At 40.3% G+C, this 12,958-nt stretch overlaps 1 protein-coding gene across 1 annotated transcript; it reads left to right on the plus strand.

The window, feature by feature from the left end:
* The first annotated feature begins 959 nt into the window (after positions 1-959).
* On the plus strand, positions 960-7,583 carry LOC140134266 (uncharacterized). The gene is made up of 9 exons (XM_072154847.1): positions 960-1,103; positions 2,190-2,234; positions 3,176-3,274; positions 3,372-3,549; positions 3,903-3,970; positions 4,862-5,795; positions 5,937-5,974; positions 6,233-6,349; positions 6,551-7,583. The coding sequence occupies exons 1-8, from the start codon at positions 989-991 to the stop codon at positions 6,325-6,327; spliced, it is 1,572 nt and encodes a 523-aa protein (XP_072010948.1). The 5' UTR covers positions 960-988; the 3' UTR covers positions 6,328-6,349; positions 6,551-7,583.
* Positions 7,584-12,958: the final 5,375 nt, after the last annotated feature.

The following is a 12,958-nucleotide window of genomic DNA, read 5'->3' on the forward strand; positions in this document are numbered from 1 at the left end:
CGATCGATTGAAGAGGACCTGCCGAGGTTAGGGGTGGTGGTATGTGTCGGAAGGTAAGTAAACAGTTTGTTGCTTTTCTTGACTCAAGTATAAGTCGAGTCAGGGTTTTTCAGCACATTTTTTGTGCTGAAAAACTCGGCTTATACTCAAGATATGCGGTATTTGACGCTTATTTAATAAATTGTATATATTCTAAAGCACAGTATAAACATGTAAATGAGATTATTGTAAAAGAAAACTGATCAAAATTTGAGAATATTTTCACATACCTGCAAGTTATTAGTGTTAAACTGGCACTAATTTCCTTTAAGAGGTTTTCAGTGATGAGGCCCCACAGATCATAAAAACGGGGTGTCCGATGGGAGTGACAATTACTACAGCTGGACCCCTCGTCGCTCCTGGAGAGTAATGGAGCAGACGGCCGCGCTTGAGCGTTCTGCATCATTCATCTCAATGGAGCGACAGAAATTGTGGAGTGCGGCACTCGGCGATCTCCGTCAGCTCCTTAGAAATAATTGGAGGGGTTGATTCGTTGGAAAACCCCTTTAATTATCTGACAAACCCTATTTAACTGGCGCCTAATTTTCCACTTTTTGTTGACTTTGCAAAAATGTTGCCCCGTTCCAAACCCTTTTTGTAAAGAAAGTAAAGAATTTTCATCTTTTTTCTTGAAAGAAAAATACAAAGATGACGGAATCTCTTGAAGGTGATTTAATTTTATAAACAGTTCTTGTGGTCTACATTGTAACATCACTGCATGTGTATCATCAAGGAAATTAAAATGGACAAGTAGGAAGTAATATACCATAGCTCTTCCTGAAAGCAGCCAATCAAATGTGGGATACCATAGCCCCGCCCACTGTGAAACCAACCAATCTGTGGTAAGATCTGAATCTCCACCCACTTGACTTGGAATATTCTGTGATGTCACAATGAGGGAGGTTCTGTGTCTTGCTTGGAGAAGCACATTTTGTAGACAGATTTAGAGATGTATCCAGGCAACATGCTGCTACGATTTTTGCTAATCATCAACATCCTCCTACCATCTGTGACCTGCGCCCCTATTCCCAGCCAGAAGAAACCCAAAGCCGAGCACAATGAAGGTAAATATTATACCAAATATATGCTGAATGCGGGGTTAGTGCTAAAAACTACACAATGTTAGTTAGGTTTCACACCAGAATTGTTATTTTATGGATAATGTAAAAATTTACTAAAACAGACCAGTTAAGGAGGCGACTGATTCCTAATTGTCATGTCAGAGCGTCCATATGGACCTTATTATTGGTGATATTATTGGATTTATTATGATATAGTGGTAGTTGATACATGTACATGTTAACAACCCGTAAAGGTATATACCTCAGTATATTTTCTTATATCACTACATAAGTAGCCCCGGCACTTACCCCACCAGCTCATACATAATATTTTCCACCAATCCCCCAGGGCAGCAAGCATTGAGGGATTGGGAAATATTGTATATGAGCTGATGGGGTTAGTGTCAGGACAACTTATTCATCCCAGGATCAGTAACTACTCCTCCCCCATGACTCTTATATTGGATCCTTTATCCTGGATAATTTTATTTTAATCAATATTTAAGAGATAAGACTTGTGATAGAAGGAAATATGTCCTGTGCTATTTTTCACTTATGTATCACTTTTTTTGCGACTTTTTAGGTGCAAATCTGCACCTGGTCCAGGGCGGGTGTAAAGGAAGGATTTTTTTCATGGACGCCATTTTAACTTGTAAGAAGTTACACGGGGCATTAAAGGGGTTGTCCCATTTCAGCAAATTAATGCTATTGTTTGTATTCTAAAAATGTATACAACTTTCCAATATACTTTCTGTATCAATTCCTCATGGTTTTCTAGATCTCTGCTTGCTGTCACTCTATAGAAAGCTTCTGTGCCTACTGGTCACACAGGTGCACAGCTCGTTATATTACCCACATCTGATTACTCTCTGTGATATAACGAGCTGTGCACCTGTGTGACCATGGTCAGATTTCTGTCCACTGGAAGTAGACGCAGAGGCTTTCTATAAGGGCATTACCAGATACACTGAATATAGGGTTAGTGCTAACCATACAAACAGGGCACTGCTCACAGGACATATAGGGAAGACATGGAGATACTTATTTGGTCAGAGCGGTTGTTCTTTAACATCTCTTTTTATTTTCTAGGCATCAAATCGGATATTCTTATGAGCCCCTGCTCTGCCACCTGTGGTAAGTCACTCAGTACAGAACTGTCACATCCAGTATAAGGAACTAATACGACCCTAGTAATTATATGACACTCTGTTTTATTAGGGAAACACACATAAAGTCGTATAAAATAAAATGGATGTTTCTTCATGTTTTACTGGTATGTGGCTTCCCATTATGTCACCACCAAACTCAATTCTCCGGTCTGTGCCCCATGTAAACGTGGGTACGGAAGCCGCACTGCTCTCAGCTTCCGGCTGGCTGAGGTGGCTGCCCACGCCAACCAGTCCCTATTCCCAGCGCTGTATATACAAGACGGGTGGGCGTTACTTTAATACCTTAAGATTTTCTTTCATTCTCTGAAATAGTGGCCCTAGAGTTACCTCTAGAAATGCTCCTAGTTCTGGATTAGATCATTGAACCAAACACAGGATGGATCATTTATATGGATACACCTAAATAAAATGAGAATGTTTTTTCATGGGAATGGCCATTTTGAAGTCAGCCATTTTGGATCCAACTTTATTTTTTTCTAATGGGAAGAGGGTCATGTAACACATCAAACTTATTGAGAGTTTCACAATAAAAACAATGGTGTGTTTAGTTTTAACATAAATTTATTCTTTCATGACTTATTTACTGGTTTATGACAACTTACAAAAAGGTCCTCTTCGAATTAAAAAAAAGAAGGCAAAATTCAAAATGGCCGCCATGGTCAACACCCATCTTGAAAAGTTTTCCCCCTCCTATATACTAATGTGCCACAAACAGGAAGTTGATACCATAACCCAAGTCTTATTTTGTTTGGGTGTCTCCATATAAATGGCCCACCCGGTACATCATGTATATGTTAGTAGTTTCAGCAAATAACATTTGCTCTTCCTGATCTTTTCTACTTGAATGCAATGTGAATTGTTAGATTACAAAACCTTCTCACAAATCACTGGTGAATTATTTTTCAGGAATTGGAACAAGAGAAATTTGGAAGACAAGAGGATGCCCAAACAAAAAGGAGATATGCTTCATAAGATCAGAGCCCTGTAAGAGAGTGGATTGTGGATGTAAGTCACCTACTAGAATTGCATCGTCAATACATTTCAGACAGACACAAAGTTTATTGATAGTTTATTAATAATTTATGTTTTTTATCTGTTCTAGCGGAGAAGAACATCAGCCCAGAGAAGAATTTTAAGATCATATTAACATCATTCCTATTCTATGCCATCAGTAGCTTAACATCAGTTCTATTTAACATCAAATTAATAATCTGCACAGTTTCCACCATACTTGTCGCCATCATCATAATATGCAGCATTATATATTACATCAGGAAAAAGTAAGTATTGCGAATAATGATTTTATTGCCAATGCCGCACATAGCTATAAATAGTGGATATCCGACTGAGGTACCAGGGACCCCATCGGACCCTCCGTTCTGGTTATATTGTGAGACCCCCACTGATCAGCCAGTTAGGCTCTATCCTGTGGATAGGACCTAACTTGGTTTGTGGGACAACCCCTTTAAGATATATCATGATATAACTACTAGTTGTCACAGACACGAAATATAAATGTAACAATGTTTAATAGATATAAATACATAACATGAATAAAGAAATATGTGAGGCTTTATTACATTTTCCAGTTTTACTTATTAAGTGTTCAACTTCTATTTTTACAATTTTAAAGAAAAGAGAAGCAAAAGAAAGAGGATATAGAATTAGGAAAAGATGAAAAGAAAACAGCTGAGATCATTGGTAAGTACAACCTCATGAAAACCTCCTTTCCCCATTCCTGAAGAAAATAGTCACCTCCTCCGACGTTGGGCCTGGTAATGGGGATTCTTAATGATGTGGCTTTTGTAGGGGTTTTCCTTTCCCAATTATGGGATCTTCACCTGTCTCTAGACTAGATACAGCCCCCCCCCCCCCCAGGCTCCATACTGAGGCAGATACTGATTGATGTAACTATTATAAGAATGAATTGAGAGAAGGTCATTCAACTTTATGGTCTCCATTAACTTCTGTGTGAGTCACTGACCAAAAGTACCACCAGGATGAAGAAAATACAACACCAAACTCACTTACATGCTGGTGTGTGCCACTTCTAGCAGGATCTTTTCTTTTAGCTTCTCATGCCTTGATTTTTAAGGAAATTGTCTATTAATTATTATGCAAATGAGCCCGAGGGGCTCCAGGCTACATAGGTGTTAATGGAGCCTGGGGCCCTCAGGCTCATTTGCATAATTAAACACCTTATTTTGTAAAAAGAAGGGCATAAGAAGCTAAAAGATGAGAAGATCTTACCAGGGGGGGGTGCACACCAGTATGTCAGTGTTCTGCTATTCTTCATCCTGGTGGTACATGTCCTTTAAGCCTCAGCCCTTTGGACCAGCTGTAAACTGTATAAAGCTCTAGATAAATGCTCTATGAAACATCTAGACTTGTCAGTGCAAATTATGAAACAATTCTGCCCTAAAGTCTCACTGTCCATAGATATGTTTTCATAAATGTTTACAAGAAGAAAAAGTTACTTAGAGCATTTATTCTGAAAATGTTATCCAGAATTACTTTCTATGAAATTCCATAATCTTATGTTTCTTAAACCAGTAGGCTAAATAGAATCAACAGAGTTTTTTTCTTTTACAGTTGAAATAGAAAGACATTCCGCTCCACCTCCTCCACCCCCACCTCCGCCTCCTCCACCGCCTCCACCGCCTCCTCCACCCCCACCTCCGCCTCCTCCACCGCCTCCTCCACCCCCACCTCCTCCATCCCCACCTCTGCCTCCCTTGACTCCTCCGCAACCACCACTTCCACCTCTTCTTCCTCCTGCACCTACTCCCACTCCCCTTCCTCCTAAACCTCCTACTCCACCTCCTTCCCCTCCTCCCCCTCTAGCTCCACCTCTTCCTACTTCTCTCCAACCACCATCTCCAACTCTTTCTCCTTCTGTACCTACTCCCACTTCCCCTCCTACTCCACCTCCTTCCCCTCCTACTCCACCTCCTTCCCCTCCTCCCTCTATAGCTTCACCAATTCCCACTGCTACTTTTTCCAAAACACCACCTTTTTCCCCTCCTGAACCTCATACTCCACCTCCAGATTCGCCCCCTCCCACTCCTCCTCCAGATTCGCCTCCTCCCACTCCCACTCCAGATTCGCCTCCTCCCACTCCTCCTTCACTATCTCCACCATTTCCTCCTTCTGCTCCTACTCCCACTCCCCCTCCTCCTCAACCTTCTCTTCCTCCCCCTTCTGCTCCTCCCCCTTCTCCTCCACCTCCTACCCCTCCTAGTCCTCCCCAATCACCACCTCCACCTTTTCCTCCTCCTGTTGCTACTCCCACTCCCCCTCCTCCCACTCCCCCTCCTCCTGACCCTCCTTCTCCACCTTCTCTTCCTCCGCCTCCTCCCACTCCTACCCCTTACCAACCACCACCTCCACCTCTTCCATTTCCTACATCTACTCCCACTCCTCGTCCTCCCATTCCACCTTATGTTGCCCAGAGAGCCAGCCGAGCGAAAGCTAACCTGTTAAAAGAATTAAAGAGCCGCTATAAAAACATCACTGATGCCCCACAGTAAGTTCTCCTAACTTTGTTAGATGCCTTATATGTTTCGTTGAAATTTAGGAAATTGACTAAATAATTAAAGATGTGACATGAAATCCTATTTTGTGTATTCTTCCTATGTAACATCTTTATTTCTCTAACCTTACTTAGAAAAGAAAATCTTGAAGAAGAGAAGAACCCGAACGCTTGTAAGTATAAAGATGTGAAATACTTATTTTATCCCATAATCTTGTGTAGGGATTAATAAAGGACTGATGGCCACAATAAGCAGCACAATTCTACTGATTATATGTATTGTATAGAAGAAACATCTGACATTGATCACATAGTATTGGGCATCTACTGTACTGGGTCTCCAGTTCTAGGCTGACATTGGAATAATGAAGAATTAATGTCCATGTCCATGAAATGAGCAGCTATTCTTATAGAGATTGTCTCTTTTTCAGACCTAAAAACATCTGCTGCACCTCCAAGTCCAAAAGAGCCTGAACCATCCAATTCCCGAGCCTCCTTATCCGAGGGATCGGGGAGGCTCTTTTAGGAGCCCCCCCCAATCCCATTCAGTAAGTTTTTATGATTTTTTAAATAAATTTATGTTATATATAAACTCTTTGCATATGAAAGAAATGGGCTATAAAGGTAAAACAGCCCAGAAATGAAACATCTTATGACGTCTATGGTTATGTGTTCTCCAGTCTTCTGTGAAGTCCTAACTATTAGGGATGTAGTTACCTAAAGTGTATTTTATCTGTTCTGTTCAACAGCCATCAATATGTCACCCCAGCACCGAGCCTCCACAACTGTCACCATCTCTCAGCCGTCTCCTCCATAACAAATAATCTGCCGCCAACTATTATAAGCCGCCGCCAACCGTCCCAGCCAAGCCCCACCCAGCCAGCCGTAACCAAAGTGTTATTCCTGCCCGCCGTCCTGCCGCCATGACTGTGTATATATGTAAATAGTGTGTGTGTATATATGTGTGTAAATATGTAGATATGTAGATAGGGTTTAAATATGTAAATGTGTAAATATGTAGATAGGGTGTAAATATGTAAATTTGTAAATATGTAGATAGGGTGTAAATATGTACATTTGTAAATATGTAGATAGTGTGTAAATATGTAAATTTGTTAATATATAGATAGGGTGTAAATATGTACATATGTAAATATGTAGATAGTGTGTAAATATGTAAATTTGTAAATATGTACAAATGTAAATATGTACATTTGTAAATATGTAGATGGTGTGTAAATATGTAAATTTGTAAATATGTACATATGTAAATATGTAGATAGTGTGTAAATATGTAAATTTGTAAATATGTACAAATGTAAATATGTAAATATGTACATTTGTAAATATGTAGATAGTGTGTAAATAGGTAAATTTGTAAATATGTACATATGTAAATATGTAGATACTGTGTAAATATGTACATATGTAAATATGTAGATAGTGTGTAAATATGTAAATTTGTAAATATGTAGATAGTGTAAATATGTAAATATGTAGATAGTGTAAATATGTAAATTTGTAAATATGTAGATAGTGTGTAAATATGTAAATGTGTAAATATGTAGATACTGTAAATATGTAAATATGTAGGTAGTGTGTAAATATGTAAATTTGTAAATATGTAGATAGTGTGTAAATATGTAAATATGTACATTTGTAAATATGTAGATAGTGTGTAAATATGTAAATTTGTAAATATGTAGATAGTGTAAATATGTAAATTTGTAAATATGTAGATAGTGTACATATGTAAATTTGTAAATATGTAAATATGTAGATAGTGTGTAAATATGTAAATATATAAATATGTAAATTTGTAAATATGTTAATATGTATATATGTAAATATGTAAATACCAAACATTGCGTTGTGTGTTCTTTTATTTCTATTCTATTATAATGCTTTTATGACCTAGGACACTGTGATCCAGTAACATTATATACATCTGGTATATGATGTGTTATAAAATGTTTTGTACTACAGGATATACATAGATTTAGATATCAGAAAAGAGTAGAATGTGGATCCTGGGGAAAGAATATTTACCCCAAAGTAAAAGATAATGATTGGGCAAGATAAGGGGATATATAAGGGTCATATATAGAGGAAGATAAGAGGTATAATGCAGCATCTACATACAGTATAGAGCAGAGCTAGCGAACCTATGGCATCGGATCCAAGGGTGACATACAAAGCCCCATGATTCTTCCTGTTTGGGGGACCCTGGTGGGAAGCTACAATAACAATCTGAATTCTCCTCTTTCTCTCTATTGATTTGATGTCCTCAGGACACCAGCGGCAATGAAAGCTGTGACAAAGCAGCGAGCAATAAGGGCTTAAATTTCCATTTTTTGGCACTCAGCCTCTAAAAGATTCACCATCCCTGGTATAGAGTAAGAGAAGTGGCTGTGTAGCGGCTTTATACAGTTAAAGTAATTATGTGCAGGGTCTATGTAAAGGGTAAGGAAAATGGGTGAATTCCCTGACGGTACTGGGAACTTCTCTATGAACTACAATGCCAGAGCAAAGTTAAAGGGGTTGACCCATCGTAGCATGTTAGGCCCTATCCAGCAATCTCTGTTTGCTGTGCGACTGGCTGCTCCGGTCTTCTCGGTGCGATGGGGGGTAGATTGGACTTGTAATCCGTGGGAGTCCCATCACTGAGACCCCCACTGATCTGCAGGTTAGGCTTTATACTGTGGATAGGGTCTAACTTGCTACAATGGGAAAACCCCTTCAGGTCAGAATGGTTACTACAGTATGAATCCACTTACAAATAGTCTAAGGCCACTCACACACGAGCGAGTCTGATATGTCCAACTCAAATTCTCTGCTAGACCCAACACTTACAACCAGAGCTGATGCTGAGGTCATTTCCAGTTGCTCAGTGTTGGGGCCGGATACAATGCTAGTGTGATTTGAGTTGTCGGTATCACGCTCGCTCATGTGTGAGGGGCCTCATTCACTGTGACACAAAAACCTTTCCAATCAGTGACATAAAATCCTTAACACTAGAGATGAGCAAATCCTTTTGGATAAGGTGGAATTCGATTCGCACATAAGGAAAACTTTGATTTTTCACTAATGCGAATTTCATGTCGATTTGGTGTTAACAACGTTTTAACCCTTTCCCTGCCAAATGTTCCTGGAAATTTTGTCGCGTTATTGGCCTGAGCAATTTGTACAATTTTGACCTCTAAAAATATAACATTATAGCATAAAGAATTATACTAAACCTCATCAAACCATATTTTATTACCATATATTTTATTCTAAATTGCATTAAGAAATTTATAGACATTGGCACCTTCATGAAATTTTGATTCAAAGTGTAAAATTTTGTTAAAAATGCATAAAAATTTATTTTGATGATAAAAAATGTCCCCCAAGCACAAAATAATTTTACCACAAAAACCTGGGGAAATATATATTTCTTTTACTCGAGTATAAGCCGAGTTTGGGTTTTCAGCACATTTTTTGTGATGAAAAACTAGGCTTATACTTGAGTATATATGGTAATAGCTGAACATATGTACAGGTCATAGATACGGCATAGCCCAGTGATGGCGAACCTTTTAGCGGCCGAGTGCCCAAACTGCAAGCCAAAACCCCCCTTATTTATTGCGAGGTGCCAACCAAAAATCAAAGCAGTAACTTATTGCTTCCTGTTCCTCAACAACGTTCGATCATATTGGCCTCCTGAGGACAAGCTGGAAAATTTGCATCATTTTAGCTTCTTTCCAGTGTTCCTCAGTACTCAGAGAATCGTGGGGCCAGTAGGAGGACCTCCAAAGATAATTCGGCCCTTCTCCCTCTTCCTACATTCCCAAGTAAGTATCACTTTAATATATGACTGAAAGCAGCATCTTTTAATTTTCTCAGAACTGCAGAAAGATTCTTTGAGTCCTGTCTGGTGTGCTGGGGCGATGGCCCGGGTGCCCACAAAAAGGGCTCTGAGTGCCGCCTCTGGCACCCGTGCCATAGGTTCGCCACCACTGGCATAGCCCTATGTCAGGATAAGGCTGCTCAGTCATCCAGCCAGGCCTCAGCCACAGAACCACTCACCTCTTAGACTATTATTACCCCATAAACTGTAAGGCCGAGGTTGGCACATTGCACCCGCTTTACTGACTAAACCCCCTCACAGCTGCTCTGCCGCCGCACTAGCCAGCCGCCCTAGGCAATGTACCTACAGTAACTACAACCCTGGCTCTATGTCTGAGGTGAATCCAGTAATGCTGTTTAGTGTCTATATACAGAGTAATAGAAGTTGCAATGTGTCAGTAGTAATGATACCGGGTCGTCTCTGTCTGTATATAAACCCCTCACATTTTTGGATATATTTTTTATGGGATAGCACTGAAGATATGACACTTTGATGTAAATCAGTGTATAAGCTTGTATAATGGTGCAAATTCATGAATCCCATGTCCAAGCGAGTTTAGAAAGTGCAGGAAAACAATGGTGAATACACAAAATATTGACATTTTGAACACAATTTGGTCATTATTTGGGTTATTTTGAGTATAAACCAACTTAACACTGTTACACCCCAGAAGTCCAAATCCAAGATGAATTTTATTGCAGCAAAAGTTTTACGGCACAACATTTCACACTCTCATTAACCCCTTAAGGACGGAGGGTTTTTCGGCTCATTTCTCGCTCTCCAACTTCAAAAATCCATAACTTTTTCATTTTTACGTGTACAGACCTGTGTGAGGGCTTATTTTGTGCGTAACAAATTTTACTTTCCCGTAATGTTATTTATTTTAACATGCCGTGTACAGCGAAGCTGAAAAAAAATTCCAAATGTGGAAAAATTGAAAAAAACGTTCTTGTGGGCTCAGTTTTTACGACTTTCACTCTTTGCTCCAAATAACACGCCTACTTTATTCTTTGGTTCGGTGCGATCGCGGTGATACCAAATTTATTCAGGTTTTATTGTGTTTTAATACATTTTCAAAATTTAAACGAATGTGTACAAAAAAGAAAAAAAAATTTTTGCCATCTTCTGATGCTACTAACTTTTTCATGCACGGAAATGTGTGAGGGGTCATTTTTTGCGAAATGAGGCAACGTTTTCATTGCTACCATTTTGAGGTCTGTGCGACATTTTGATCATTTTTTATTTCATTTTTTATGTTATGGAAAAAGGTGTAAAAGTCGCATTTCGGACATTTGGGCGCCATTTCCCGCCTCGGAGGTCACCGCCGCCCATAAACGTTTTTATATTTTGATAGATCGGGCATTTTGGGACGCGGCGATACCTAATATGTTTGTGATTTTTACTGTTTATTATGTTTTATATCAGTTCTAGGGAAAGGGGGGTGATTTGAATTTTTAATATTTTATTAATTTTTTTTATTTTTTAAACTTTCTTTTTTCTTTTTTTATCACTATTTTTTAGACTATATAGGGTACATTAACCCTAGATGGTCAGATCGCTGCTACCATATACTGCAATACTTCTGTATTGCAATATATGGCATTTTTACAGCACATTCATTACAATGAGCCACTGGCTCATTGTAACGAATCTGCAGATGCCAGATAGTCTCGGGTCAAACGAAGACCCAAGGCTACCATGGCAACCGATCGCTGCCCCCCCGATGACGTTCGGGGGCGCGACGATCGCAAAAAAGATGGCGGCGCCCGCGCGCCGCCGTCTTTTGAATGCCGCCGGTGACTTTGCCGGCGGCAATGGAGGGGTTAATAGCCGCAATCGGTGCAAGCACCGACCGCGGTTATTAGCGGTGGGGGTTTTATGCAATATGCAAAAACCCCCACCTTTGTATGAAGAGGACTCAGCCCGTGAGCCCTCTTCATACACTCCTTATACCTCTGCGCCGTAGCGCTACGGCGCAGAGCGTTAAGGGGTTAAAGGACATCTACCACCGGGATAAAAGCCTGTATGCAAATTAGCCTGAGGGGCTCCGGGCTCCATTAACACCTATGGAGCCTGGAGCCCATCAGGTTCATTTAAATACAGTCCTTAATCTTGGTGGTAGATGCTTGGATCTAGATGTTTGGATCTAGAGTGCTGCCTGGAAAATACATGAAACTGGGCAAGGCCTTTATAAATGGCAACAGAAATGGGTGATTCCCTATAAGTTCTGACTGGTGTTGTAGTTTAAGTGTGAATATTTTTTATATTATTTTTACACTATGGAAGATGCTGCACACTTCAAGAGGAGTTCTTGGGGCCTACAAGTAGACATCTTGTGGGGGGTCACAAACATGTCTCCATGGAGTTATGTACTATGTATACAAAAATGAAAGCTGAGCTCTGATTGGTTGCCATGGCCAAGTAGAGCAGTTCCGCTCTAAGAGACTTATGATAAATCTCCCCCTGAGAGAGTTACAGCCGCAGTACATAACAATACTTGGAGCTACAGTAGTAAAACGCCATACAATAGGATGTATTGCCACCAATGATTGGACCCTGTTAGCCTGTGTATCCAGCCCGACCTGTGACAGGAGTAATAACACAAGCACAATCCAGAATTAGAATAAAATGTGATTTGTATTTGTTACGTCATGTAGAAGACAAGTAATTCCTCAGGCCGACGTGTCAGGAGCGATGTCACATGTGTATTACTGTTCTGTGACAGAGCAGCGCTTTATCCACCAATATTGGGCCTCATTTATTAAAGCGTTTCCACCAGTTTTCTGTCAGACTTTGCACTAGAAAGAACGTGGAAACTGCACGGAGGCAGATGGCACCAGTTATCCTACACAGGGGCTTATTCACTAAGTGTCGCGCTGCTCACTTTCCTCGGACTGTTCACCTTTTTCAGGGGTTTTAGGGCTTGCACAGGTATTAATAAGTGTCTGCGCTGGGATTGTGTTGCACGCGATCAGATTTTGCCGCGGCTGCGATGCTTCCATGCGACGCAAATTAGGGAGCTGGGGCGTCGGACGATCCGACTGATTCAGACTGAGCGCGAGATTTAACTTTCAAATTGTGTCACAAGCACAAGCACTTACATGCACCAGGAAGAAGAAGGTGAACTCAAGGGACCTGAGCGGGGAAGCGACACATGCAGGATATCGGGTGCACGATCTTAGCGAATCACCGCACGCGGCATTATAGACGGACAATGCACTTTCAGTGAAGTACAGCGGGAATGTAAGTAAATGAGCCCCACAGTATC

This window comes from Engystomops pustulosus, chromosome 5 (genome assembly GCF_040894005.1).
Source record: "Engystomops pustulosus chromosome 5, aEngPut4.maternal, whole genome shotgun sequence".
Classification (NCBI taxonomy): Eukaryota; Metazoa; Chordata; class Amphibia; order Anura; family Leptodactylidae; genus Engystomops; species Engystomops pustulosus.